Source organism: Myxocyprinus asiaticus, chromosome 48 (assembly GCF_019703515.2).
Source record: "Myxocyprinus asiaticus isolate MX2 ecotype Aquarium Trade chromosome 48, UBuf_Myxa_2, whole genome shotgun sequence".
Taxonomy (NCBI): Eukaryota; Metazoa; Chordata; class Actinopteri; order Cypriniformes; family Catostomidae; genus Myxocyprinus; species Myxocyprinus asiaticus.
In genome coordinates, this window is record NC_059391.1 from 27,076,379 (window position 1) to 27,103,529 (window position 27,151).

Genomic DNA, 27,151 nt, shown 5'->3' on the forward strand with positions numbered 1-27,151 from the left:
ATAAACTTCTAGCAAAAGTGGAGCCAATTCTGTAGCATAAGATCTAAAAAACTCAGTGGCAAAGCCATCTGGCCCCGGAGCCTTGCCTGTAGGCAAGGCCTTAATTACCTCACCAAGCTCCTCCAAGGTTACCTCAGAATCAAGAGAATTGTTTTGCTCAGCTGTCAGATTAGGAAGTTCTAATGGTTCCACAAAGTTTCTAATATCCTCATCAGTAGACGAAGACATGGAACTATAGAGATCAAGATAGAATTCTTTAAAAGCATTATTAATATAAATGGCTGAATTAAATATTTCACCACCAGCAGATTTCACTGAGGGAATGGTAGAAAAAGACTCTCTCTGTTTTATATATCTAGCTAGAAGTTTTCCTGCCTTGTCCCCTGACTCAAAATATGACTGCCTTAACCTGAATAGCCAAAACTCCACCTTCCACGACAAAATAGTATTATATCTGTATTTCAAAAGGGTCAATTCCCTGAGGCAATTAGATGACATTCGGCGCTTTAGCTCTGCCTCGGCACTTATATTCCCTTCCAATTCCATGAGTACTTGCACTTTGGATTTTTTGGTGAATGCGGCATACTGTATGATCCGGCCCCTAAGAACCACCTTAAGTGCCTCCCAAGCCACGCCCACAGAGGATACTGAGGACCAGTTGGTCTCCATATAAACATTGATTTCAGCCTTCAACATTTGTTGGAATTCAGGATTTTGCAAAAGGGATACATTAAAGCGCCAACTATATGATTTCCTTTTCTCCATATGTGGCAACACCTCTAAACACACCAAGGAGTGATCTGAGACTAAAATGTTTCCAATTGAGCAATCAACAACAGAAGAAATGAGGGGCTTAGATATAAAAAAAATCTACTCTAGAGTAAATCTTATGGACTGATGAAAAAAATTTATAGTTCCTACCAGATGGGTTCAAAAGTCTCCAAATATCTGTAAGCCCAAGGTTTTTACACATCCTGTGAAGCGTCAATGTTGCTCTAGGGGCCTTGCACACATTTGCTTCACTATGATCAAGCACTGAGTCCATCAATAGATTACATCCCTTCAAGATCTATAAAAAAGCCTTGATCATCAACGTTAGGTATGTATATATTAAGATAAAATAAGACTTTGCCTCTGAATTTCTGCTAAAACAATAATGACTCTTCCTAATTTATCTTTAATCTGTTTGAGACATTTGAATTGTAGCTGTTTACTGAATGACAGAATTACACAACAAAAGATAATCTACAAAACAAACTCCAGCCAATAGGCAGAGCCAGCACAAAAAAAAAAAAAAAAAAGGCACTCAGTTTCCTCGGGCAGTCAACAAATGTTCAGAGAGCCAGCCCACTCGGCTGCTACATGACTGCAACAAATGACCTAATCACTCCAATGTCTTGCAAGAAATACTCCACAAAACAAACTTCAGCCAATAGGAGGCATGAGCACAAAGAGTGTGCAGATTCATCCACAAAACTGTACTGAAGGAGTGTTACTCAACAAAACAAACTCCAGCCGCTAGGCAGAACCAGCACAAAAAGAAAAGGCGTTCAGTTTCCTCGAACAGTCAAGTGTATGTTCAGTGAGTCAGTCCACTTGGCTGAAGCGTGAGTACCACAAGATAACTTACTCACTCCATTGACTTTATGAAGGACATCGTTGCTTTGGGCATGTGATTGTTTTACAGCCATCCTTAGCATCTATTCTTAATTTGGCTGGGAATATCAGTGCAAAACCTTCCGTTGATGTAAAAGTTTCTTGCATTCCTTGAATCAATCAAGTTTTTCTCTTGTCGAATTTGCAAAGTCTAAGAACAAGAAAATGCTGTGGTTTTTCCAAGAAAGCCTTCCTTTTCTCCTCGCCTCACGTAACACAAGGTCTTTATCAGATGATCTCAGAAACCCTCTTCAGCATCAGGAATTCCAACAATATGGATGTCCCTGGAGTCGCAAGTTCGAATCCAGGGCGTGCTGAGTGAATCCAGCCAAGGTCTCCTAAGCAACCAAATTGGCCCGGTTCCTAGGGAGAGTAGAGTCACATGGGGTAACCTCCACATGGTCGCTATAATGTGGTTCTCGCTCTCGGTGGGGCGCGATGAGTTATGTGTGGATACCAAGAGAATAGCGTGATGCCTCCACATGCGCTATGTCTCTGCGGTAACGCAGTCAACAAGCCACGTGATAAGATGCGTGGATTGACGTCTCAGATGCGGAGGCAACTGAGATTCGTCCTCTGCCACCCGGATTGAGGCAAATCACTACGCCACCACAAGGACTTAGAGCGCATTGGGAATTGGGCATTCCAAATTGGGGAGAAAAAGGGGAGAGAAAAACCCCCAATACAGATGTTATTCTGCCGGCTATGGTTCTCCATGTCCTCCAACTTCTCCCAGACATGCTCCAAATCCACCTTGGTCACTAGTGGATTAGCAGATAATTCCCTCTCCGATGACTACAGATAATCGATCCGTTTCTCGACATCCCCCACTCTTGTAACCACCTCAGAGAATTTCATCTCCATGGCAGTGATCGATGTATCACTTCAAGATCCTCCAAGTCAGCAACGACCTTCGTCAGCATTGCCGACATGTTCAACATCTCTTGCCGCAATTCCCTAATTTCTCTGACCAAATCGACTCCCTGGCTCGGGGCCTTCTCGGGGGTGCCAGCTTGAGCACGTAAGTGTCTTTTAATGTCTCCAGAGCCCAAGGATTTTGAATTCTTTGACATAATGTCCTCCTAGAACACGTATGGAACAGAGTGAATTGAATCTCACCGGTTTATGTCATAAAAAATATTAAAACTAGTGTTCACACGTCCGATCCTCGCATGGCATCACATCCCATCTCCAGAAGAATAATTTTAAACTTAATACAGCATGAGACAGTAAAGACTAAACAAAATGGGAGTAATGTGTGCAGAATGCTTGGTGTTAGTGAGAACTCTAGCTGCAGAGTTTTGGATGTATTGTAATCAGGCAATAGTTTTAGCTGGTAGGCCATTAAAGAGGCAGTTACAGTAGTCGAGACGTGATATTATGAAAGCATGAACTAGTGATTCTGCATCCTTCAAACTGAGAATGGGGCGAAGTCGTGCAATGTGATGTAGATGGAGGAAAGCAGTTTTAGTGATGGTTCTGATGTGGGCTTCAAAAGTTAGAAACGGTTCGAAAGTGATTCCCAGATTCTTAATGGTTTTAGAGGATTTGGTCAGATTTCCATCAATATTGACACAAATGTCAATATTTCTTATAAGTGTTTGTGGCCCAGAAATCATGATTTTTTCAGCACTGAATTTGAGGAAATTACTGTTTAACCAAATTTTTACATCATTGATACAGGCAATTAACGAGCTGATGGCACGCGTTTCATCAAAACGTGCAGATGTATAAATCTGGGTGTCATCAGCATATCAGTGATAACTGAGACCATAACGATGGATGATCTGACCTAGTGGGAGAATGTAAATTATGAACAGTAGTGGACCCAGTACAAAACCCTGGGGGATACCCTGAGTGAGAGGAGCAGTAAGGAATTTGTTTTTCTTAATAAAAATGAAATATTGTCAGCTAGTGAGGTAGGAAGACAACTAGGATAGAACAGTGCCAGTAATACCAATATCTGAAAGTCGGGAAAAGAGTGTTGTGTGGCAAACAGTGTCAAAAGCAGAGCTCAGGTCAAGCAAGATCAGAATACTGAGAAATCCAGAGTCAGCAGAGAGGAGGAGATCATTAATAACCTTCAAGAGAGCAGTTTCAGTGCTGTGGAATAGGCAAAAACCAGACTGGAAAGGGTCATAGATTATTGGCTGCAAGATGTGATTGTAACTGGGAAGCTACAACTTTTTCCAGAAGTTTAGATATAAAAGGCAGGTTAGAAATAGGACGCTAGTTGCAGAGGGAATATGGATCTAAGTTGGGACCTTTAAGGACTGGTGTAACTGCGGCAATTTTAAGATCAGTAGGAACAATCGCAGATGCAAGAGATGTGTTTATCATATGCAAAATAGGTGCCGAAATGACTGACTCAAAGTGTTTAAGAAGGGAGGTTGGGGCAGGGTCCAACTGACAGGATGATGAGTTGGAATGTAAAATTAGATCACTGACTGATGATGGGCTAGTGGGAGTGGAGGAGGAGAGAGGGGGGATAGGGTGTTCAGACAGACATTCATGCTGAGGCTCTTCAGAAATGGTTGACATGAATGTTTGTTAAATGGAAACAATTTTATCTTGAAAGAAGTGCAGAAATGAGTCACAAAGTTCATCAGAGCTATGTGAGTCCTGAGCCAGCGGGTGAATTAGCTTGTTCACCATAGCAAAGAGGGCTCTAGGTCTATGTGACGAGGAGGAGGGCGTGGCCGGGCCGTGATGGAGGCACATGTGATGGATTTCTTAAACTTAAAAAAATAGACTAATAATGGAGCACGAGACATTCTCTGTGGAAGCACGACCATCACATGCTAAAACTCATTGTTCAAGACAGAGCGAATTAACAGACAAGCACTGGATCTAAACTGTTGAACTGTTTTTATTTGGACACAAACTTTTGTTTTTCTTATCTTTTCAAAGACAACTTTATGTTTTTTACAATGCATATACAAATATTATGAACTATAAGACTATAAAAAGACTCCATTGTATCATCATTCTACACTTCACAATGCACATAATCTAATTTTAATATGCTAAGATGCATCACATGATGACTAACTGTGGTTAGAATCATAGAATGCATTATTCTGACCTCATGCTTACATGATGCTCAATTATACAATGTATAATAATGTATATTCAATGTTAATGTGTAGTGAAGTAACCATAAAGAGAAAGTATGTCATGTTTCATAAGTAAACTCTTGCCTGTTTATGTAGAGAACATTGATGTTAACAGATGTCATGTCTTTTGCAACGATTTCATTATATAAAAGTCAGGATAAAAATATGTTCACTTTTGAGCGGGAAAACTGACAAACCTTAAGAACAAAGATTCATTAATCACCTTCAGAAGACGGGATAGAGAGATGATCACATGGTATCTGACAAGGCGCCTCTGATTGGCTTAGAGCCTCTTCGGGGTGTGATCAGACAGGAAGGGTTAAAAAGGACCAGCCTCTTCCCCCTCGTGGAGTTCTCTTCTCTGCACTACGACTTACAAATGTGACGGGGAGTCATGAGTCTCCCTTGCGGGATGCCTCACTTCAAAGCCCCGTCTGATCATTCCAGCACCAAACTATCCGGCATCCATGATCTTAATAGAGATCCAAAAACATAGATGGAGAACAACCAGAACTTTCTACGGACCCAGCCAAAGAACCAAAGCAACGCAACGCAACACAACGAAACGCAAGTACACCTCCAGACTTTTGTTAGAAAGTGTTGGTGTTTTATTTAAATACTTCGGGTAACACGATTGCAAATTGAGGTATACTAAAATTTTTATGTATCGATGGTTCACAAGGCATTGTCTATAGACTCTATGAAGTTCAATTTTCTCTGTTACAGATCATTTCCAATCACCTTCTGTTACAACTCACTCTCCAACCTGTTCTTATGTTTGTCTATGTGTGTTAGTTTAGTTTGATGTTTTAGATTAGCAATAAAGTCTTGTTTGTATTCAAAGAGGATTTGACTGTGGTATATTTTGATTAAATAATCTCATCAGTTGATTCTTAAGATCTACGTTCCATGCTCGAACAATATTTCATGATATTTTTTTCAATGGCCATGAGAATAGTATTTCCCTAAAGAGTTAACAGATGCTTCATATCAACTCAGCATGGCCGAGTGATCAGACGTACACCTTAATTCTTTCAATATTCCCCAAATTAATCATAATTCCCTTCTTGAGCTAAATTCCTTACATATAAATTGTGAGCAGATACAAGCCTGTTGTATTACATATTTAATGGTAGAGAATTTTTATTCAGATTTCTAATCTGATAATTTGTCATTTATCCTTCATACAATGGTGGTCGAACGTGGCCAAGATTCCTAAACTAATTATTTACATATAAAATCCTACATATTACTGATGAAGATACATGGGAAGTTTAATCCACACCGTGTGAATTTATACTACCAAAATTCTGACATATTATTGGGGATAAATGCGGGTATATATATATCTGCCCATTACATTTAGCGTTCCATTATACAATTCTTACATATAGGTGATGAATGTGACAGTTGTAAATATACCCTGCCACAAAGTCGCTAATTTCCTACACCAGAATAATAACACATCCAGTTTAACAGCACAGACATTTGAAGGTAAATCTATCGCCCCATTGAGTACTGAGGTTTGTTCCCGAAATGGTAATACAAGAATGTACGGAACTCGTGTTGGCAATGCAGTGGCCAAATGGTTGCATCTGAGCTCAAGTACTTGCGTAGAGTATGTTTTGGCTTTTACAGTCACTGTGTTGTGTTTTACAGTAATGGACGTACAGGCGTTTGAGAGGTTATTAGGCCCCTGCATGGACATCATGAAACGGAACATTGCGAATTACGAAGAGCAGCTGGTCACACTCTTCGGGAATCAAATCGCAATAGAAGAGCCGAATGCATGAAATCAGTTCATCATTTAACATCGCAAACTAAAAATGAAACATGAAATGATGAGAAAATGGTAAGTAGTGGCCTGTGGTGAAGAAATCGCGTTAACATAGGTCATAAGCTTGAAGCTATTGTTTTGCATTCACAGATGGGAAACTCTGGTGTTTGTCAAAGATCATGATTTTTAGATGTGAAAAGCCAAATGTATGAACGTTTGCATCTGGGATATGTGAGGTTTATTTTATTTATTTATTTATTTATTTTTTCACGGGTTAATCAATTTGGGGTCATATTTGAAATTTAGTACAATGTTTTTTTTTTTTATTTTACATGGTTAATGTTTCATTCACATGTTAAGGAGGCAATGACTGCATCTTTTAAAGTGATGTATACATAAAATTTGCCAGATTGTGTCATTGCCATATACAGCTCCTACACAGTAATGTGATTTTCTCAGTAATTTCTCTTAAAGATATACTTTTGAATTCTTATCTGCAGGTCTGCATTCATCAGTGTTTTCAATGTCACATGCAATTAATTTTTAATGTATGTCTGCCATTTTTAACGAACAAAGAAGTCATTAATGAATTTAGCACCTGCAGTTTGGAAGAGCTAGACACTTGCTTCATAAATTGCATTTCTATCACAGCTAATACAATGTAAACAATTACATTAGCTAATTAGAACCATTCCCCCAAGTCAAACTGAAATCAAAATTGACCCCGTTTACTTTCTTAATAAACGTTTCTTGTCTTTTGTGCACGATTCATCATTATTATTATTTATTATGTCCAACCCACTTTTTACCATCCAATCAATTCCCCGTAATCAAGCCCCGCCCTACATTTTTTCTCATTGAATACTTGGTTTCACTCTGAAATACGTCAGATTATAAAAAGTAAAATGGGTTGCGAACAGTGTTTCACGTTGACTTTAAGTCAAGTTTGATGAAAACTTCATGAGTTAGTATACTTTCCAATAATGGAAAAACAAATTGCTTGGGAATACGGTATGAGAAAAGAACATATACATACACAGGATCAAATATATGAAAGAAGACATGGAAATGCAGTTTGAATATTATTGCACTTTGATGCCATTGTAATGAAAATCCTGATTTATGGATGCACAGCTCTAAATGTTTTCAATTCTTTGTTTTTGCACAGTCTTAAAAGCTCCTACTGTTACTTATGAATATAGACAACATAGACATTGTGTATTAACTTTTTTGAATGGTGTAGCACATTTATATAATTTGCTAACATCCTCATTGATTGATGCATCTGTCAAAACTGAGATTTGTGTGTGTGTGTGTGTGTAACTTAAGTATTTCACACTGAATTAAGAAACATTTGACATGCACAAACAATATGTTCACATATGTTTTCTAGAAACATCTGCTTTATCTGCAGGAGTCTGAATAATTCTTCTCTATTCATGTGTAGATTTTTAATTTAGTGTCTTTCTACCTTTTTGTTTTTATTCAACTTAATTCTTTATTTCTGAGATAATTGGACAATGTATTTCTCTCTCTCTCTCTCTCTCTCTCTCTCTCTCTCTCTGTTATTGTCTGAGAAGTATGTCCTCCTTGTTGATTGGGTGTTTTTGCTTCAACAGCAAGTCACTTGCATTTACTAGTAATTTCCATTTCTTCCTAAAACATAACTGAAGACCATTCATTACTCTCTACCTCTAATATAAATGACTTCATCAACTCTTCCCATGTAGATAGATCCCAACAGGTTCGTTGCTTGGCAGCTGACCTGTAGTGAGTCCCTCTTCTGTATCTGTGACGATGTAACATTACACCACCCTCTTCACTCAAAAAAGGCTTTTAATTTCCAGTGTTCATTTTTGTGTGAATTTCTGCCGCCTAATTAAGATCTTTAAGTCGCTAATGCTTTTTAAGTCCTGAAAAATGAATCAAAGGTCTACAGTCTCTCGGTGCAAGAGAGCCCAGTATTATACTGTCAGTGTCAGTTATATTTGACTTTCCATTCAAATAAAGAACAATTTTGTATTTAATATCTTTATAGCTTTTTCTGTGACGTTATAAATGATTTATTTTCGTTTAATAAGAATATCATTACAAAAAGCATGCATGTTATTATGACCAGTGTTGGGTGTAATCTGATTACAATAACCTAGTAATCTAGTTACTTTTAGGCACAAAAAAAGTAGTGTAACATGTTACATTTAAATGTAATCTTGTAATTAGATTAAAGTTACTGACTTTTAATGTAGGTAATTACTTTTAAGTATAATACTTGGGTTACAAATATTTCTAAAAATATATTATTTATGTATGATAAAATTAAAATGTAAATTTGTATGTTCATATGTACATCTGTTTGCGTTTCTGTGACAGCTGAAGGGTGTGCGACAATAACAAGGAGAAACTATACGGTAGACATTATTTTGAATTTGTTGAGCAAAAAAGCGTTTAAAAAAAAATGTGATGTGTTTTGGAAAGTATACTTAAAAGTAAAGTAATTAGTAATGTGATTACTTTTTCGGCAATTTTTGAGAAGTAGTTAGTAATTTGTTGTGGATATTTTTTTAGTAACTTACCCAACACTGGTTATGACCTTACATGCCATTCTGAGCAACATTTTCATAGAAATGGCATCCAAACATTAAACTTCATATGAATGTGAATTTCCATTACACCAATATTATCTATTAGACATATATTGGTCCTTAACCTGTATATACGCTAACAGCCAAAAGCCATTTCACTTCAAGTGAGCTGTGATTTTACACAAATGCAAAAACAAATATCATTTTAGGTTTGTTTACAATGAGACAATAGATATCAAACACCTCTGTTGAACAAAGAGGGAGGGTCTTTCACAAAGAAAATGCTGTCATAACCAATCAAATTCACGGCTGATGTAACAGGCATGCACAACTGACCAATCACAAACACAATAACAAACCCATCCATGTCTACCCGTGTCCAAGCAACTAGCCAATCCCGCTTCGAGCCCGCATTACTGACGTGAGTCTCCACCAATGGGAGGCCAGTTCTAAAAGTAACCAACCCCGCCTTCTCGGAGAATGCCAGATATACTCGGTAAAGGCGTCAGGTTTGGTAAGTAAAAAAGTTGCTGTAATATAACAAAGAAACGAAACGTATTGTCAATTAACTTTATTTTGCGTGACTATGTCAGACCGCGACGAATGCATCCGCGCGGAGCAAATATGTTGTCATCCATTGTTTCGATTGAAAACTTTTTTTTGTTGTTGTTGCTCTGTGACGTTTGTTGTTCTGTTTGTGGTTTAGTAATTGTCAATCTCACCATAGCGACAGCATTATACACAGCAAGCAGCGCTTTTCTATTAAAACCTCATAGAAAAAAGGATCTCCATTCATTACAATGGGGTAAAAGGAAGGACTTGATGTGCCATGTCTGAACTTGTTGACATTCTTTTGTTTACAGATCGCACTGACCACTGTTGAGTTCAGTTTTTAAGTGCTTATTTTCATTATTTTGACGTCTGTCAAATATATATGAGTTGGATAGTGTGTATGATTTTTTTTTTTTATTTGAATCTCACCGATGTTGGTTAGTTTTTGGGATGTTTTTCAAACAAAGAGCTTAATTTTATTGTTAGTCTGCATGTATTGAGGGTGTTGCTCCATTGTTCGGTTTTAACAAAGACATTATACGCGATAAAATACCACATCTAAACCAAAACACCTAAAACAGCTCGAAAACAGCTGATTTTTCTTCCTGTGTTGAAAACAGATAGAGTCGAGCCAACAAAGGAGCCTTTAAATAAAGCTTTTCACCCATATAGTCGGATTCATCGTCGATCAAGATGATCGAATAGACTGTCAGCTGTAATTATCGATAGTTTTTGTGAATTTTCTGTCGCAATCTAACGCTGTTATTGATCTCCTGTTGTTACGCAGTTATGAATGAATGAGCTGCGCTGCGCATGCGCGAAGTCCCCAAAAGTTTGTAAACAAGCATTGCGTGCAATGCGAGTCACGTGACGCGTTGAACAAAACACAGCCGCAAAGTTCGCAAAACAAAACGCGCGATTAATCGGCAGAATAAAAGCGTACAGTTATTCTTCATATTTATTTTTTATCTATAAGGGTGCTAAACGTGATATAACAGCTGCCAAGAACATTGCACAACACCCAGCAGAGCAGATTGTGTTATTCCAGTGTGTACTGCTGATGTCACATATTCATTCATTCAGTCATTCGTTTATATACAAACTACAATGATATATATATATATATATATATATATATATATATATATATACATAATTTTATTCAACTATAGAAATATATGATATATTCTTCCATTCAAAAGTTTGGACTTGGGTGAATTTATGTATCTCGTGAACCTTTTTATCTAGTGGCTTATACTTAAATGCTTGAAATGTTTTGTTGATGAATATAGTATGCATTTCTGTACAAAACTAACATTTTTATATGTTAAGCTCAAATATAAGATTGTTTTGATTTGTTTATCATTTTTGGTCAAAATAGAATTCCCATACTTCCATGTTATTTTATAGTTTTGATGATTTTACTGTTCTAAAATTTGGAAACTTGTAATAATAAATAGGGCCGGTTATTGATAAAGATTTCCCGATTCGATTCCAATTCACATGCTCTCAATTCGAAACCGATTCATATGGGTATATTTCAGTTATAATGTCCACTTTTGCTTACATATGAAAGAAATTCTCTCCCAGTGCTGTTAATTACTGTATACAGGGGACCTTCTAACTAGGTACATTGCAAAAATATTAATTTGACTAATTTCATTACATTAGTTTTTCATTTTGGTCACATTTAAGCTTTTTTTTTAAAACAAACCAATACTTGTATTCCATCAATATATATAATATTTTATTGCATATACTATATTTTGTTACATTTTTAATTTTTACATGCATAATTTGTAATTTTTATAGGTATTTCCATTGATTTGTTGAATATGTGCTAAAAACCCGTACTGTCTCTTTAAGAAAACAGGCAGTTCTGTAAATGAGCGCATATTAACGAGAGAGGATTCGAACGGCATTTACCAGCCAGTGGCGAATCACAGATATTTTAGTCGCATAGTGCGAAATTTGATTGCAAATATGATATGCGAGTGATTTCCTCTCACTGTAGTAGAGGGTTGCGCGTAGAGTAATGGGATTTTAAAAATCAGTATCATTCAAATGAAGATTACGATGCATCGGAAAATCTATATTTTTAATCCAGTCCTAATAATAAAGAATAAGTTCTGTAGGTGTGTCCAAACTTTTATCAATATCACCACTGATAATTTCTACCACTATAAACCTTGCCAAACACACAGTTCCACTAAAAAACACCCCAAAAAACATGCAAACGCAAGTAGGAGCCTGTAAGAGTTAGCTGGATTAGGACCTACAAACCCATTTCACTTTCACTCAAACGGGTTCTTGTGCATTTGCAGCCTGGCCAGCTGACATGTCATAATATGGTGTGGGAAGTGAAATCACAGTCAGTCCCTCAGAGAGTTCAGGAAGTCCAGGCACAGAGCTCAGGTAAGGACGAGACCTTCGACCTGCTCAAGTGCAACGAGCACCTGCCCTCCTCACCTGGATACCCTTCTAACGAAAGCCACATGGAGTATGGTAATTACACCATTTCACATGTTTCACAACAGTTGCATAATCAAAATGGGGGGGGGGGGGGGGGGTCATAAGACCAAAAAAGTCCTATTCTGTTTCATTGAATTAAAAAAAGAAGGAAAACGTTGAAAATCAATCATATTGAAAAACTGGCCTGAAAGAGCATGATTTTTTCCCCCGAAAAATTTCTAAACATGCCCACGTGCGCCAGTTTTGTGCATTTACAGAACAATTAAAATTATTATATAGATCATAGAAATATAGGCGATATATGTGACAGTCAAACAGCATACTTTATTTTATACATGTCTGGTAAGACTTTTTTTTACATTTTTAATTAACCTCATTGGCGACTTAATTAAAGGGATAGTTCACCCAAAAATGAAATTCTCTCATCATTTATTCACCCTCATGCCATCACAGATGTGTCTGACTTTCTTTCTTCTGCTGAACACAAATGAAGATTTTAGAAGAATATTTCAGCTCTGTCAGTCCATACAATGCAAGTGAATGGTGACCAGAACTAAGAAGGTCCAAAAAGCACATAAAGGCAGCATAAAAGTCCATATGACTCCAGTGGTTAAATCAGTGTCTTCAGAAGCAATATAATCTACACTTTCACTTTGAAATGAAGAAGTGACTTTCACATACAGCCACCTACTGGTTGAGGCTGGTCAAAGGTAGAGATTTATTGTAAAAAAGGACTTAAATATTTATCTGTTTCTCACCCACACCTATCATATCACTTCAGAAGGCATGGATTAAACCACTGGAGTCTTATGGATTGCTTTTATGCTGCCTTTATGTGCTTTTTGGAGCTTCTAAGTTTTGGTTTATATGGACCTACAGAGCTGAAATATTCTTCTAAAAATCATTTGTGTTCTGCTGAAGAAAGTCATACACATCTAAGATATCATGAGGGTGAGTAAATGAGAATATTTTCATTTTTGGGTGAACTACCCTTTTAACTTATATATATTCTGATTACAACTGATAGAGTTACCTGGCCAGGTGGATACAGTTATTGGCCAATAGCGATAATCTCAAAACAGCCAATATGATCGGTTTGTCACTAGTTTCAAAAGCTACAAATTTATAATTATTGGTCACTGATACTGTAAATAAGATTGTCTGAGTTGGTAAAAATAAGAAATCTTTATAAAAATCTAGTTTAAAACACACAGGTCAAGTTCATAGGTACGTAATCTTTGTATCCAATTTGGTTTCATACATTTTTGAAAACGTTTAAAGCATTTTCTACAAAAAATGTATTTAGTGACTTTAAAAATGCCATGTGGTGTAACCATCAAGAAAAAGGTATCAAAATACTTCTCTTGCACTTTAAATAAATGAGAATGTGTAAACAACTTAATCATTCATTTCATTTAAGTTTTTCGACAAATTTTATGAGGTTAAAAATATTTTTTAAAGAAATTATAATAAAGTATATTCTGTACCAACATTTCTTTTTTCTAGAATTTCTAGAATTATTTGTTTTTTTTTTACCATCTCCGGACGGTTACACCACATACTTTAAAAAAGTAAAAATTAAAAAAAAGTTTTTTGAAAACATGATCATCATAGAAGAGGTGGATTCAAGGCATTGTTTTGTGTGAATTGTATTTTGAAAGTATTTTTGAATAACTTAATAGATCCAGACAAATAAAGAAATGAGCATCATGTCATTGACCCAAATACTTGAAATGATAGCTTATTTTCCTCTCTTACTTTTTAATGAACAGATGACCTACCCGAGCTGCAGGAGGTACAAGATGATCAATCAACCCCAGGCGTGTTCCAGGTGGCCCCGGGCGTGTCACATGAGGAGGGCCCGGGTGATGAGTGGAGCTCCAGAACGGAAAGCAGCATCTCACATACAAACTGGCTGACAGAGTTAGCCAACATCGCCACAAGCCCCCAAAGCCCCCTGTTCCAGAATGGCCCACACAATCGGTCAGGAAATGCAAGAACATATACTGCAAATTACTGTCAATTGTGCTATACTGGATATACTGATGTGTGTGTGTGTGTGTGTGTCTTTATTGCAGATCTTCAGTCCACATTTTCTCCAGTAGTAGTAGTTTACATTCCTACGCGAGACCCCCTCTGTCTTCCAGAAGCACCCACAGCCCCGCCCGTAGCGACATGAGAGAACGCCGCTGCACCAGGGTACGACCACCACTCTTTCCAATCACCTAGCTAACGTTGGGATTTGACAAAAGGTGTAAACATTGTATTATAAACAGTGATTTTGAGGATGCTGAAGCCTTGGGCATAATGAAAATAAAGCCTATAATCGTTTCATGACGATTATGCACATTTTCCACCCAAAGTCTCATAACCATAATTCACTTTCAAGATTTGTGTAAATCTCATTATTCTGAATCGTGATTTTCATTAGATTCTGATACGGTAAAATAATACTGTAAAAATGTTTTTTTAAACCAACATGAATTAAAGGCAGTACAACAAATTCAACCATGATGTATAAAAACTACATTTAAATTTTGTATTATTTTTTTCTCTTTACTGTATTGACAATTAAATTTTTTTGATTATGGTAATTAGAATCTATGTGCGTGCTAAAAAAAAAGCAATGTTCCGAGTTCAGTACAAGTTAAGCTCAATTAACAGCATTAAAAATAATTGACTCATCTCTCTTAATTAAAAAAAAACAAACAAACAAACACAAAAATTGTTGTTACAATAAGGCACCAACAATGATAGTGAATGGGGGCCAGTCTATAAACATTAAAATACTCACTGTTTCAAAAGTATAACCACAAGATGTAAACAATAAACCTGTTAGCATGATTTTAATATGATAAAATCACTTGCTAACCTTATTTGTGTAAAATTAAATGCAATATTACAACTTTGTTGTCATGACAACAAAACCCTATAAGCCTGATATTGGATATAACTTGACACAGATAAGGTAAGCAATCAATTTTATTACACTACAATCATGTTTATATGTATAAAGTTTATGGCTTGTGGCTACACTTTTGAAACGGTGTGTATTTCTATGTGTTTAATCTGGCCCCATTCACTTCCATTGTAAGTGCCTCACTATAACTAATATGTGAGTGAAGTACGACATTTTTTGTTGCACGTGCGTGTTACAGGCCAGCAGTGAGTCGGAATCAGGAATTTTCTGTATGTCCTCTCTGTCCGATGATGATGATCTGGGATGGTCTCATTCGTGGCCCTCTACTGCCTGGCACTGTTTCCTGAAAGGTAAAGGCACAAACGCACACTTAAACTGGTAAAAAGCATATGTTTTTAAACACAAACAAATGCTATAAAATGTAAATGAGAGGTCTCAAGAAACATGGTAACTAAGTAACGAATAGCAGCTTACAGTATATTGTAATAAAGCCATTTTATCAATGGAGTGGAGAACTGTGGGAAACAGCGCCCTCTGCAGTTACTAATGCAGAGCTGCATCAGACAAAAGGGGGAAAACAGGCATGTCTCTGGGTCACAGGAGGGCCATTAGAGCCTGAGAGAGAAACTTGTTGTTCACACCCTCTGCCTGGAGGACTTTAAGTCATGTTTTCTCTGAATATTAGCCTCAATGACCATGCACTCTCATTGCATCTTTGTTCCATACAATAAGAGTCAGTGGTGACTATATAAAATTATAACAATAATGTGTTGTTGTTTTTTTCAGGAACACGTCTACGCTTCCACAAAGGTGTGAACGTGGAGTGGCAAGAGGCAGAAGATGTGCTGGATTCTGATGAAGATTCTGATGACGAGGGAGGAACACAGTCCAACCCAATTAAGGTGTCGATGTGCACATTATTTACGCTCGCTCACAGTTTAATGTAATAGTGTAGCGATAAGACTTTCTTAGCACAAATCTAATCACAGATTTTGTTTCTCAGAATTTCGGTTCAGAGGGTCTCAAGCTCATCGCCTTTGAGGAGACTGTGTCTTTCGGTCACTCTGTCCTGAAATTAACCTTTGACCCCGGTTCCCCTGAAGCAGGGCTTCTGACCGCTGAGTGCCGTCTGGACCATCCGTTTTTTGTGAAAAATAAAGGTAAATACTGCAGCCTTCTTTTTTTACAGTAGTATGAAAAAAATTTCTATATGCATAATATATGTTAAAAAACAAGTGCCTCTGTGAATGTATGTGTGTTTTAGGGTGGTCTTCCTTTTATCCGAGCCTTACCGTTGTGCAGCACGGTATTCCCTGCTATTATGTTCAGGTCGGAGACTTGTGTCTTCCGCCGGGACACCGTGACGCCATCAACTGTGATGACTCAGTCGTTTTTGACACTTTTAGAAGGTACGTACCAATTCGAATTCATGTGAAAGGTTTGTTTGCACTGCGACAGTATTTTCACAACAATGAAGCACATTTCCCCCCAAATTCTCATTAACGTAATGCATCCGGATGTTTTATTTTGAAGTTTTGTTTGCAATTCTCATTATTCTCAAAGGTGGTTCTCATTAGAAAAATACTAGAAATAGAAAAATACTCTAATTAGGGCTGTCGATTTAACACATTATTTCAGTGCGATTTATTATATAAAAAATTAACGCAATTAATCATGGCCTCGGACCGTAATAAGGAATATTCCTACCATCAGAGCAATTCAAGCTTGAAGTACCACCTGTTTTCAGCAGGGGGCAGTAAGTGAAACTCCAGCAGTGTAGGCAACATGCATTTTATAAAGAGAACAAACCACACTTACGGACAGCAGACAGCACAAGATGAGAACACGTTCTTGCGTACAAACACAGCTGGATGGAGCACAATTCCGAATGCAGGTATCTCAAAACTTGTTTTTCTTAGTTTCAAACTACATTTAACTTGACACATAGACCTAAAAACGGTGTGATTACCACGCAACGTAACCAAAGTGAAACACTCCAAAAAAATGTGTACAGTACATTGACGTGTCATTAGAAAAGCCCTTATAATAAATCTGTTTCGGACAGATTATGGAAATAAACAATATGTTGCCTTCTAAAGCCACTTTTTATATTGTTTTGTCAATGCTTTAATCGACAGCCACAAAATTGTAATGCATTTTAGTGATCTGAATCATATTTATAAAATATGTTATTTATAAGTATTTAAATATAATTATTTAATCAATATATATTTAATTATTGTTATTTTGTGGAATTTCTTTGGCAAATATTTATATATGTGATTAATTTGATTAATCGGCATGAAATGTAGAAATACTTGCATGATGTACAAATACTTTACTATTTAAATTACTTATTAACCTATTTTTTTCGGAACATTAAAGTAATCACGCTGATATTTTTGCAGTATGGTAATGAGAATTGGGGAAAATGTGCTGAATTGCAAAAAAAATTGCAAAAAAATAAATAAAACAAAATAAAATAAAACATGAATTGTCCTAAGAATAGGCTTTATTTTCTTTAGGCAAAACAAAATCTCATTTATTTTGATTTTGAGGTTAAATATGACTGACATATTTATGACTTGGTTTCATAAGATTCACCCATTTGTCGGTTGATGTTTGTGCATTTTAATTGTGCATTTATTTGTTACTTCTTTGCCAGTACTTGCATAGTTTTTCTTGATGATTCTTATTTTTCTGTATAATAATAATAATATACAGTATACTAAAATATCATTGCTGACATAAGATATTTAAAAAACATATGCACATAAAAGGATGAATGTAACTACTGTATGTCAGACAAGAAATATAGAATCATAAATATAACATAATGTTTGTTTAAACTTGAAGTGTACATTCAACTTAAACACACTATACATTGTTTAAACGTACAGTGTTTAAAGTCTTGCCTGTTTTCTCACCTCACACACAGTTATGATTTCACTCCTCTGGACTCGTCCGCCGTGTACGTTCTGAGCAGTATGGCACGTCAACGCCGGGCCTCCCAGTCCAGTGGGGGTGCTGTAAGTCCCGACTGTGACAAACTTGAGGCCTGTGGCTCCTCCGACCAATCCCCCAGCAGCAAATCACAGCGCAGCCACGCCTCAGGGAGCTCTGGTGCCACACCCACAAAGTGCAAGCGGCCAATGAATGCATTCATGCTATTTGCCAAGAAGTACAGAGTGGAATACACGCAGATGTACCCCGGCAAGGACAACAGGTGTGTGGATGTGCTGTTAACGAACAAATGTTAACTCAGGCCACAGGGAGGCGAAAATGCCAAAATTCTGGCGCTCCAAAAAGCAAAAAGTAATCCATACAACTCCAGTGGTTAAATCCATGTCTTCTGAAGCAGTATGAAAGGTGTGGGTGAGAAACAGATCAATATTTAAGTCAATTTTTGATAGAAATTCTTCTCCCTGCCCAGTAGGGGGCGATATGCATGAAGAATGTGAATCACCAAAAACACAAGAAGAAGAATGTGAAAGTTAAAGTGCAGACTGACTGAGCAGAATTTATAGTAAAAATGTACTTAAATATTGATCTGTTTCTCACCCACACCTATCATATCACTTCTGGAGACATTGATTTAACCACTGGATTACTTTTATGCTGATTTGTGTGATTTTTTTGAGCTTCAAAGTTTTGGTCACCATTCACTTGCATTGTATGGACCAACAGAGCTGAAATATTCTTCCAAAAATCTTCATTTGTGTTCAGCAGAAGAAAGAAAGTCATACACATCTGGGATGGCATGAGGATGAGAAAATAATGAGAGAATTAAAATTTTTGGGTGAACTATCCCTTTAAAGTATGTTTGTGGTCAAAATTAAAAAAATGTGAATGTGCACGACTGCGCGAAACAGAGCCTTGCAGAGGCTAAGCGGCTGCCGAGATGATGTCACTTTCTGCACACGAACCCTTACGCCCATGCCGACGCTTCAGTTATAACCCAGGATTAAATCTAAAGCGGAACATTAACACAAAGTTAGGCTTGCAAAATTGACTTTTTATGCTTAATATTTTCACAAACTTCAAAGGGGAAAAATTTGCAGTTATGTAACTTACAGGTCCAATTTCAATTGAAAAGCGCATACGCGCAAGTTCGGCGCAAATGTGGATTTATATGTCATCTCTCGGCAGAGCCATCAGCGTGATTCTGGGTGATAAATGGAAGAAGATGAAGAATGAGGAGAGGAGGATGTACACAATGGAGGCAAAAGCTCTAGCGGAGGAGCAGAAACGACTCAACCCTGACTGCTGGAAACGCAAGAGAACTAACTCGGTTAGCCACACTGATTTGCATGATTGGTTGATTTTTGTCGAAACTCGAAATTTTCTAGGAAAACTGTCCTCGTCATTTTTAACTCCAAATCAATACAAATATATATATACAGTATATATAATATATGTTGCATGACCCAAGACACGTTTTACCCCCAAATTCGTATTACTAAGATGCATCTGGATGTTTTACTATACCCATTGTTTTCAATGATGATTCTCATTACTGAGCCACGTTACATTTTTTTTTACTCCAATCAGCGAAAATGAAAGCCAGTACTACCAAGGGAGTACTACTACTATGATATATAAATACTTAACAATTGAATTAATATTATCTTCTTTCATATTACAGTAATGAGAATTGGGAGGTAAAATTATTATAATTTTTTTCTTCTTAATGGCCCTTCAAAAGGCTTCATTTTCTATAAGCAACATTTAATTTCTTATTTGTTTCTTTTGATTTTGGAGTAAAATAGGACCAGGACATTTTCTAGAAGGGTTTCATTAAAATTCACTGATTAGCGTTAATATTGTGAATCCAAGAGGGGCCTGGGTAGCTCAGCGAGTAAAGACGCTGACTACCACATCTGGAGTCGTGAGTTCAAATCCAGGGCGTGCTGAGTGACTCCAGTCAGGCTTCCTAAGCAACCAAATTGGCCTGGTTGCTAGGGAGGGTAGAGTCACATGGGGTAACCTCCTCGTGGTCGCTATAATGTTGTTCTCGCTCTCAGTGGGGCACGTGGTGAGTTGTGCCTGGATGCAGCGGAGAATAGCGTGAAGCCTCCACACGCGCTAGGTCTCCGCGGTAACGCGCTCAACAAGCCACGTGATAAGATGCGCGGATTGACAGTCTCAGACGCGGAGGCAACTGAGATTCGTCCTCCACCACCCGGATTGAGGCGAGTCACTACGCCACCACGAGGACTTAGAGCACATTGGGAATTGGGCATTCCAAATTAGGAAAAACAAATATATATATATATATATATATATATATATATATATATATTGTGAATCCATTTTGTTAATTAAAAAAGGACTCACCACATCTTCATTACACTAACTATTGTTATTTTAATTGGTTCAGTGTTTATCAATTTAAAACTAATCATTAAAAAGTTTTCCTCTGCGTTTGGCCAGGGCTCTCAGCAGAACTAGCCTGAGGATCGTCACGGAAACATGAACTGGACAGCAGGAGACGGACGGCGACACAAATTCTCTCGAAAGAGTGATAAACCGCAACTGTGATGCTATGAACACCTGCTTTAGAAAATAAAATGAATTTGATCTTTGCGATAAAAAAATTAAACATTAAAAATATGCTAAACGGAAGGTAAATCAGATATATACGATATATATATATAAAAAAAATTATCTAGTCAACTAACAGTGCTTGTGTATTTTTCTTATCCTTTCAAAAATGACAAAAGAGCCTTATTCTTTCAACATCAGACAACGCTCAGTTCTACTTTCAGGTATTTTTGTACTTCTGTGCTTTTAAGGTGCAACCCTGTGGTGCTATTTTACTGAGGCCGAAGGAGCGATATATACAAATAATGTCTATTTTTAAATGTAAAAAGGAGAAATTTAGACGTTAGCTTTTTTTTTTTTTTTTTTTTTTTTACAGCTGTTCATATTAATTCTATTTGTATAACTCAACTTATTGCACGGACTCAAATGTATTGCAAACAGATGAATGCTGATGAATTCGTCAACAAAAGCTGGGAAAGGGCTGAATTTAATATGACACCAGTCCAGCCTAGGCCATATTCACTGTGTGTGTGTCTGCGTACTTGTGTGCTGGTGTGTGTGTGTGTGTGTGTGTGTGTATAGTAGTCTATCCATATGGCCATGTTGTTCATGGATAGTCACACACGCAAGTACACGTGTACAGTGACGCACACATCAGTCACATACAGCAGTTCAGCACCATGCCTTTAAGTGTTATTGTTTTTGCACTTTATATTCATTTATAACCTTATACAACCAATAAATGTATACAAGCTGAAATGTTGTGTAAAAATGTACTGTATATATCATGATAGGCTTTATCCTTTGACACAATAATGGCCAAACTCAGCAAACTGCTTGTGATGCATTTTGCAGGTTTGCCATTAGTCTGCATTGAAAATTACATTTTTTGTTAATATTGTACAGGTCCACGTTCCCATCCATTTCTTGCACAAACTATTCTTGTATCATATTATAAATAAAATGTTAAACTTGCTACCCTAAACATTTGCACCGTTTCTTTGTTTTGCCTTTCACGCATTATTCATGGATTAAATGATAGTTGAGCTGTGACATGTTGTCTATTACACTTAAAAATGTATTTTAACTTGCAAAAATCATTTACACTAATGCACTTACAATGCAAGTCTATGGGGCAAGGCACTGCACTGGAATGAATGTTAAAATGCACACAATTTTGAAAGTATAGCCACAAAAAGGAAACATTACACGAGTGAAAGAATAAATCTCCACCTTTTACCAGCCCCGACCAGTAGGTGGCGATATGCACAAAGAATGTGAATCGCCAAAAAACAAAAGAAGAAGATGTGAAAGTGGAGATTTATAGTAAAAAAGACTTAAACATTTATATGTTTCTCACCCAAGTTTCTGTTATATTACATCTGAAGACATGGATTTAACCACTAGAGTCTTATGGATTAGCTTCAAAGTTCTGGTCACCATTCACTTGCATTGTGAGGACCAACAGAGCGGAAACATTCTTCTAGAAATTTTAATTTGAGTTCAGCAGAAGAAAGAAAGTCATACACATCTGGGATGGCATGAGGATGAGTAAATGATGAGAGAATTTTCATATTTGGGTGAACTATCTCTTTAAATGTTATCGTAGCACTCTAAACAAATGGTCAGTAAAATGGCATTAATGAACTCTAGTTGTTTCTAGTTGAATCTTTTCCCCTGTAATAAAGCTCTCACTGCACAACAAAACTCATCTTTGAGTAACATTAATAAACTCAACTCAATTGAGTAACATGGACATAAATCAGGAGCACTGCCATCAAATGTACTGTACTGAATATGCATTTCCCTATTCCTCACTTAAATCCTCGCATATGGTTATCCTATCTGATTACAGAGGTTTGATATTTTCATATAAAGCTACGTAAACTTGAATATGCTAGTGGATTTTATTTTCACTAGCTAAACGGAAAGCTCAATTGAGAAGTTTCTGGATGTACCGCCAGGAGACGCTCAAACATTAGTGTGTCCAGGTGTAAACAAACCCTGCTAAATAGAGTAATGTGGCCTGGCGCACTTCATTTGCAATATAGCACTATTCATCAGATCTGGTTAGGATTATTTACAACGATTAACGTATATGCATATATAAATGTGGATCTGGGCTTACTAAAGTTAAAAAAAGACGAAAGCAGGCTAATTGTCACTAACATTTCAAATGATGCATTTGAAATCCCTTTAAAAAAAAAAATGACTGTGGTTCATTGACGGTATCAGATGGCAATACCCATTTACTCCATTTACATTTATGCATTTGGCAGATGCCAAAAGCACTCTTTTTTAAATCCAAAGCAATTTACAGAGCTTAATAGATACACAATTGTTTCCCTGGGAATAAAACCCATGACATTAGCATTGTTGTTAGTGCCCTGCTAGGAAATACTTAGAAGAAGAATGAGCTTTATTGCCAGATATGCTTACACATACAAGGAATTTGTCTTGGTGACAGAAGCTTCCAGTGCACAAATACAACAAGACAGAGATAATAATAAAATAAAAAAATATAATTAAAATAAAAAGTGAATAGAAAAGTATATATAGAAATACACAAGACTTATATATATACGTATGTAGAAATACAAATCTGTTATATACAGATGCAAGGGAATGTATGGCAGAAGAGGTAGGATATGTTGGATAAATATAAATAGACTATTATTGCTCAGTGGGGCAGTTTTAACTGTTCATGAGATGGATAGCCTGAGGGAAAAAACTGTTCCTATGCCTGACTGTTCTGGTGCTTAGTGCTCTGTAGCGCCTGGCAGAAGGCAACAGTTCAAAAAGGTAGTGGGCTAGGTGAGTGGGGTCCAGAGTGATTTTTCCAGCCTTTTCCTCACTCTGGAAGTGTACAGTTCTTGAAGGGAGGGCTTTCATAGATGAACCAAACCAGACAGTTATAGAAGTGCAGAGGACAGTCTCAATGACTGCTGAGTAGAACTGTATCAGCAGCGCCTGTGGCAGGTTGAACTTCCTCAGCTGGCGAAGGAAGTACAACCAATGCTGGGCCTTTTTCACAATGGAGTCAATGTGTGTCTCCCACTTCAGGTCCTGTGAGATGGTAGTGCCCAGGAACCTGAATGACTCCACTGCTGCCACAGTGCTGTTTAGAATGGTGAGGGGGGGTCAGTGTTGGGGTGTTCCTCCTAAAGTCCACAATCATCTCCACCGTTTTGAGCATGTTCAGCTCCAGGATGTTTTGACTGCACCAGTGAGCCAGCTGTTCAACCTCACTTCTGTATTCAGACTCATCATCTAGGATGAGGCCGATGACAGTAGTGTCATCTGGAAACTTCAGGAGCTTGACAGAGGGGTCCTTGGCGATGCAGTCATTGGTATACAGGGAGAAGAGTAGTGGGGAGAGCACACATCCCTGGGGGCACCAGTGCTGATTGTACAGGTGCTGGAAGTGAATTCCCCCAGTCTCACTAGCTGCTGCCTGTCCGTCAGAAAGCTGGTAATCCACTGACAGATAGACGTGGGAATAGAGAGTTGATATAATTTAGACCGGAGAATAGCTGGGATGATGGTGTTGAAAGCTGAACTGAATCCACAAAAAGGATCCTTGCATATTTCCTGGTCTGTCCAGATGTTGCACGATATGATGCAATCCCATGTTGACTGCATCATCCACAAACCTGTTTGCTCAATAAGCAAATTGAAGGGGATCTAGAAAGGGTCCAGTGATGTCCTTCAGGTGGGCCAACACCAGTCTCTCAAATTACTTCATGACCACAGACGTCAGAGTGACGGGTCTGTAGTCATTAAGTCCTGTGATTTTGGGTTTCTTTGGGACAGGAATGATGGTGGAGCGTTTGAAGCAACGGGGAACTTCACACTGCTCCAGTGATCTATTGAAGATCTGTGTGAATACTTTGAAGGTACTACTCGATGGTAATTTTCAAAAGTGATATCCCGCCATTTGGTTGCATTTATTCGAGGATATTGACGTGATGTGAGATTAAATCTGCTTTAGCTCTGGTTAAATGATTAAAAGGTCTTAGAGAGATAAAGAGATTTGAACCAAACCCACAACATATAGGCTACCTAACCATTAAGCTGCAGCAACACAGGCATCTTATCTCTAAATTTCAATTATCAAAATAAAGAAAAGAAGTTCGGCAAAGAAATTTGATCAGCAGAAAGTGGTTATTAGCCCTACTCAAGCAAGTGTTTTAGAGATGAAGACAGGATCTCTCCTCCTGAACAATTCAATCCTTTCAAACACGGAAAACTTGAAAATGCCTTTATGAAATATAAATGAACTGCACTGTACTCTGTAGTGCACCTCAGAAGTTTTAGAAGCATTTGAACTGGGCCAAAAAGAAAAACATGATTAAAAAGATGTACCATAAATACAAATTTTATTACGTAAATATACACTGTTATTCTGTATATTTATGGCGTAAAATGGGAAAATGAGCTTTTCTCCAGTCCCTAAACTTCTGCAGACTTATTAATCTCCATTAACAACATTCAGTATAACCCTTAAATTAATAGAAATCTTTAACCACCCTTGTATAGGTCCTAACCCATGTACTACTCAAAATACTGTATTCAAATTGGCACTTTGCTTTTGGTTAGGACATGAGGTGCAAGAGCTAATGGTATTTGCCATATCGTCAGTGACTTAAAATCTGGCGCAGTGCGTCAATGCGCCATTTTTTCATCTAAACAAATTTGAATTTTATTCCTCACACAAAGCTATCGTATGGCTTCAGAAGACTTGGAAAATAGCTTATAAGTCGTACAGACTACTTTAATGGCTGAAATGTTTATCAAGTGTGAAAAACCCATTTTATTGTATAGTCCCCATCTGAAATGCATCCGAGTATCTTCCTCTATTTGCATTGTGACTCTGTTTGCTCTTTGAGCTCACTGGAGCTGTGCTGTGTGTTGACCCACTGCGACTCGAAGCTGAAACACTGCGCAGCGGCACCATCCACTCATGCTTCTTATTCCTGAAACCCTTCCAAATCACACATACACACACACTGTGCCATGCATCTGCAGTCCCACATTTGGCTGGCAGTGGCAATGCTGGCTCTTTGGCCTTCACTTTAATAGTGACAGCTCACGTTTATGCATGAAGCGGAGTTCACCAGTGCTGAAGCAGAATGCTCTCCATATCCCTGATGAAGTCATGCAACCCTGGTGACATGCTGCACCTTGCGCTGTATCTCTAATCCAACCGAGTGTGTCCTCTCGTCAAGGACTGCGGCCGGATGGGAATAAAGCAGTGAATTAGGAGCCCTGCATTAAAGAAGATAGTTCAAACTACCATCTGTCAGCGTACAGTTACCAGGCGCCCAATAACGAACTCGTTTGAGAGCTGATGTGGTTAGCATTTAAACAGAAACAGCTAGTATTAAAGTATTAGACCTTCTTGAAAAGAATACAGATCTGCTAAGCTATATTAATATACTATACTGAACTATTTTAAGATATATTAGTATTGTCTTTGGTTTCAAAAACCAAAACAAGTTAAATTACACACTGTTAATGAAATTACACACTTCATTTTTAAAACCAGTTTTGGTTTTTCAAACTTAAGACAATCCTAACATAGCTAATTACAGTTAAGGCCTAATAATTCAATAATAGATATTTCAGTTAAAATACTAACCACATCTGCTCTCAAACGAGTGTGATATTGGCTATTCGTTATTGTAAAAATAATGACTTTTTCAAACGGGTTTCTCTAACATGCACCCTTTCCTCCATTGGTTGAAACCCACAGATAGTCCCGTCCCAAACACCTGCCATTGGTTGAGGCAGTTTTTTGAATATGCACCTTTTCTATTGGTTGAAACACACAGATAGCCCCGTCCCAAACATCTGCTATTGGTTGAGGAAATGTTGACATTTTTTTCGAACATGCCTAAGGCCTTTCATTGATCAAAACACACAGACTGACCCGCCCCAAACATCTGGCATTGGTGGAGCCAATGTTGACATTTTCAAATTGGTTTCTCGAATATGCCTCCAATCTTCCATTGGTCGAAACACAAATATAGCCCACCCCAAACACCTGCCATTGGTTGAGCCAGTGTTGACGTTTTCAAACAGGTTTCTCAAACATGCCTCCGGTCTTCCATTGGTTGAAACACACAGATAGCCCCGCCCCAAATATCTGCCATTGGTTGAGCCGATGTTGACGTTTTTCAAACAGGTTTCTTGAACATGCCTCTGATCTTTAATTGGTCGAAACACACAGATTGCCCTGCCCAAAAAAGCTGCCATTGTTTGAGCCAATGTTGATGCCCCCTTTCCTTCATTAGTCGAAACACACAGATAGCCTCGACCTAAACATCTACCATTGGTGGAGCCAATGTTGACTTTTTTCAAAAAGGTTTCTCAAACATCCCCCCTTTCCTCCATTAGTTGAAACACACAGATAGCCTCACCCTAAACATCTGCCATTGGTTGAGCCAATGTTGACATTTTCAAACAGGTTTCTCAAACATGCCCCTTCATTCATTGGTTGCAACACACAGATAGCCCCGCCCCAAACATC

General features: G+C 37.6%; 2 protein-coding genes across 3 annotated transcripts in view; both read left to right on the plus strand.

Moving 5' to 3' along the window:
- The window catches only part of LOC127437652 (cAMP-dependent protein kinase type II-beta regulatory subunit), a 29,604-nt gene extending 21,028 nt beyond the window's left edge, over positions 1–8,576 (plus strand). The window contains exon 11 of the mRNA XM_051692708.1: positions 6,432–8,576. Within this exon, the coding sequence (XP_051548668.1) occupies positions 6,432–6,565 (134 nt within the window). The 3' untranslated portion in view covers positions 6,566–8,576. The remainder of the gene's footprint in view (positions 1–6,431) is intronic.
- A 934-nt stretch (positions 8,577–9,510) lies between these two features.
- LOC127437646 (HMG box-containing protein 1-like) lies at positions 9,511–21,466 on the plus strand. Of its 2 annotated transcripts, none has more exons than XM_051692696.1 (11): positions 9,511–9,645; positions 12,008–12,188; positions 13,928–14,138; positions 14,234–14,354; positions 15,314–15,425; positions 15,862–15,977; positions 16,079–16,235; positions 16,340–16,484; positions 18,014–18,301; positions 19,225–19,366; positions 20,509–21,466. In XM_051692696.1, the coding sequence occupies exons 2-11, from the start codon at positions 12,032–12,034 to the stop codon at positions 20,524–20,526; spliced, it is 1,467 nt and encodes a 488-aa protein (XP_051548656.1). In that variant the 5' UTR covers positions 9,511–9,645; positions 12,008–12,031; the 3' UTR covers positions 20,527–21,466. The 2 variants fall into 2 exon arrangements, with proteins under 2 accessions (XP_051548656.1, XP_051548654.1); XM_051692694.1 differs by lacking the exon at positions 9,511–9,645 and adding an exon at positions 9,916–9,936.
- Positions 21,467–27,151: the final 5,685 nt, after the last annotated feature.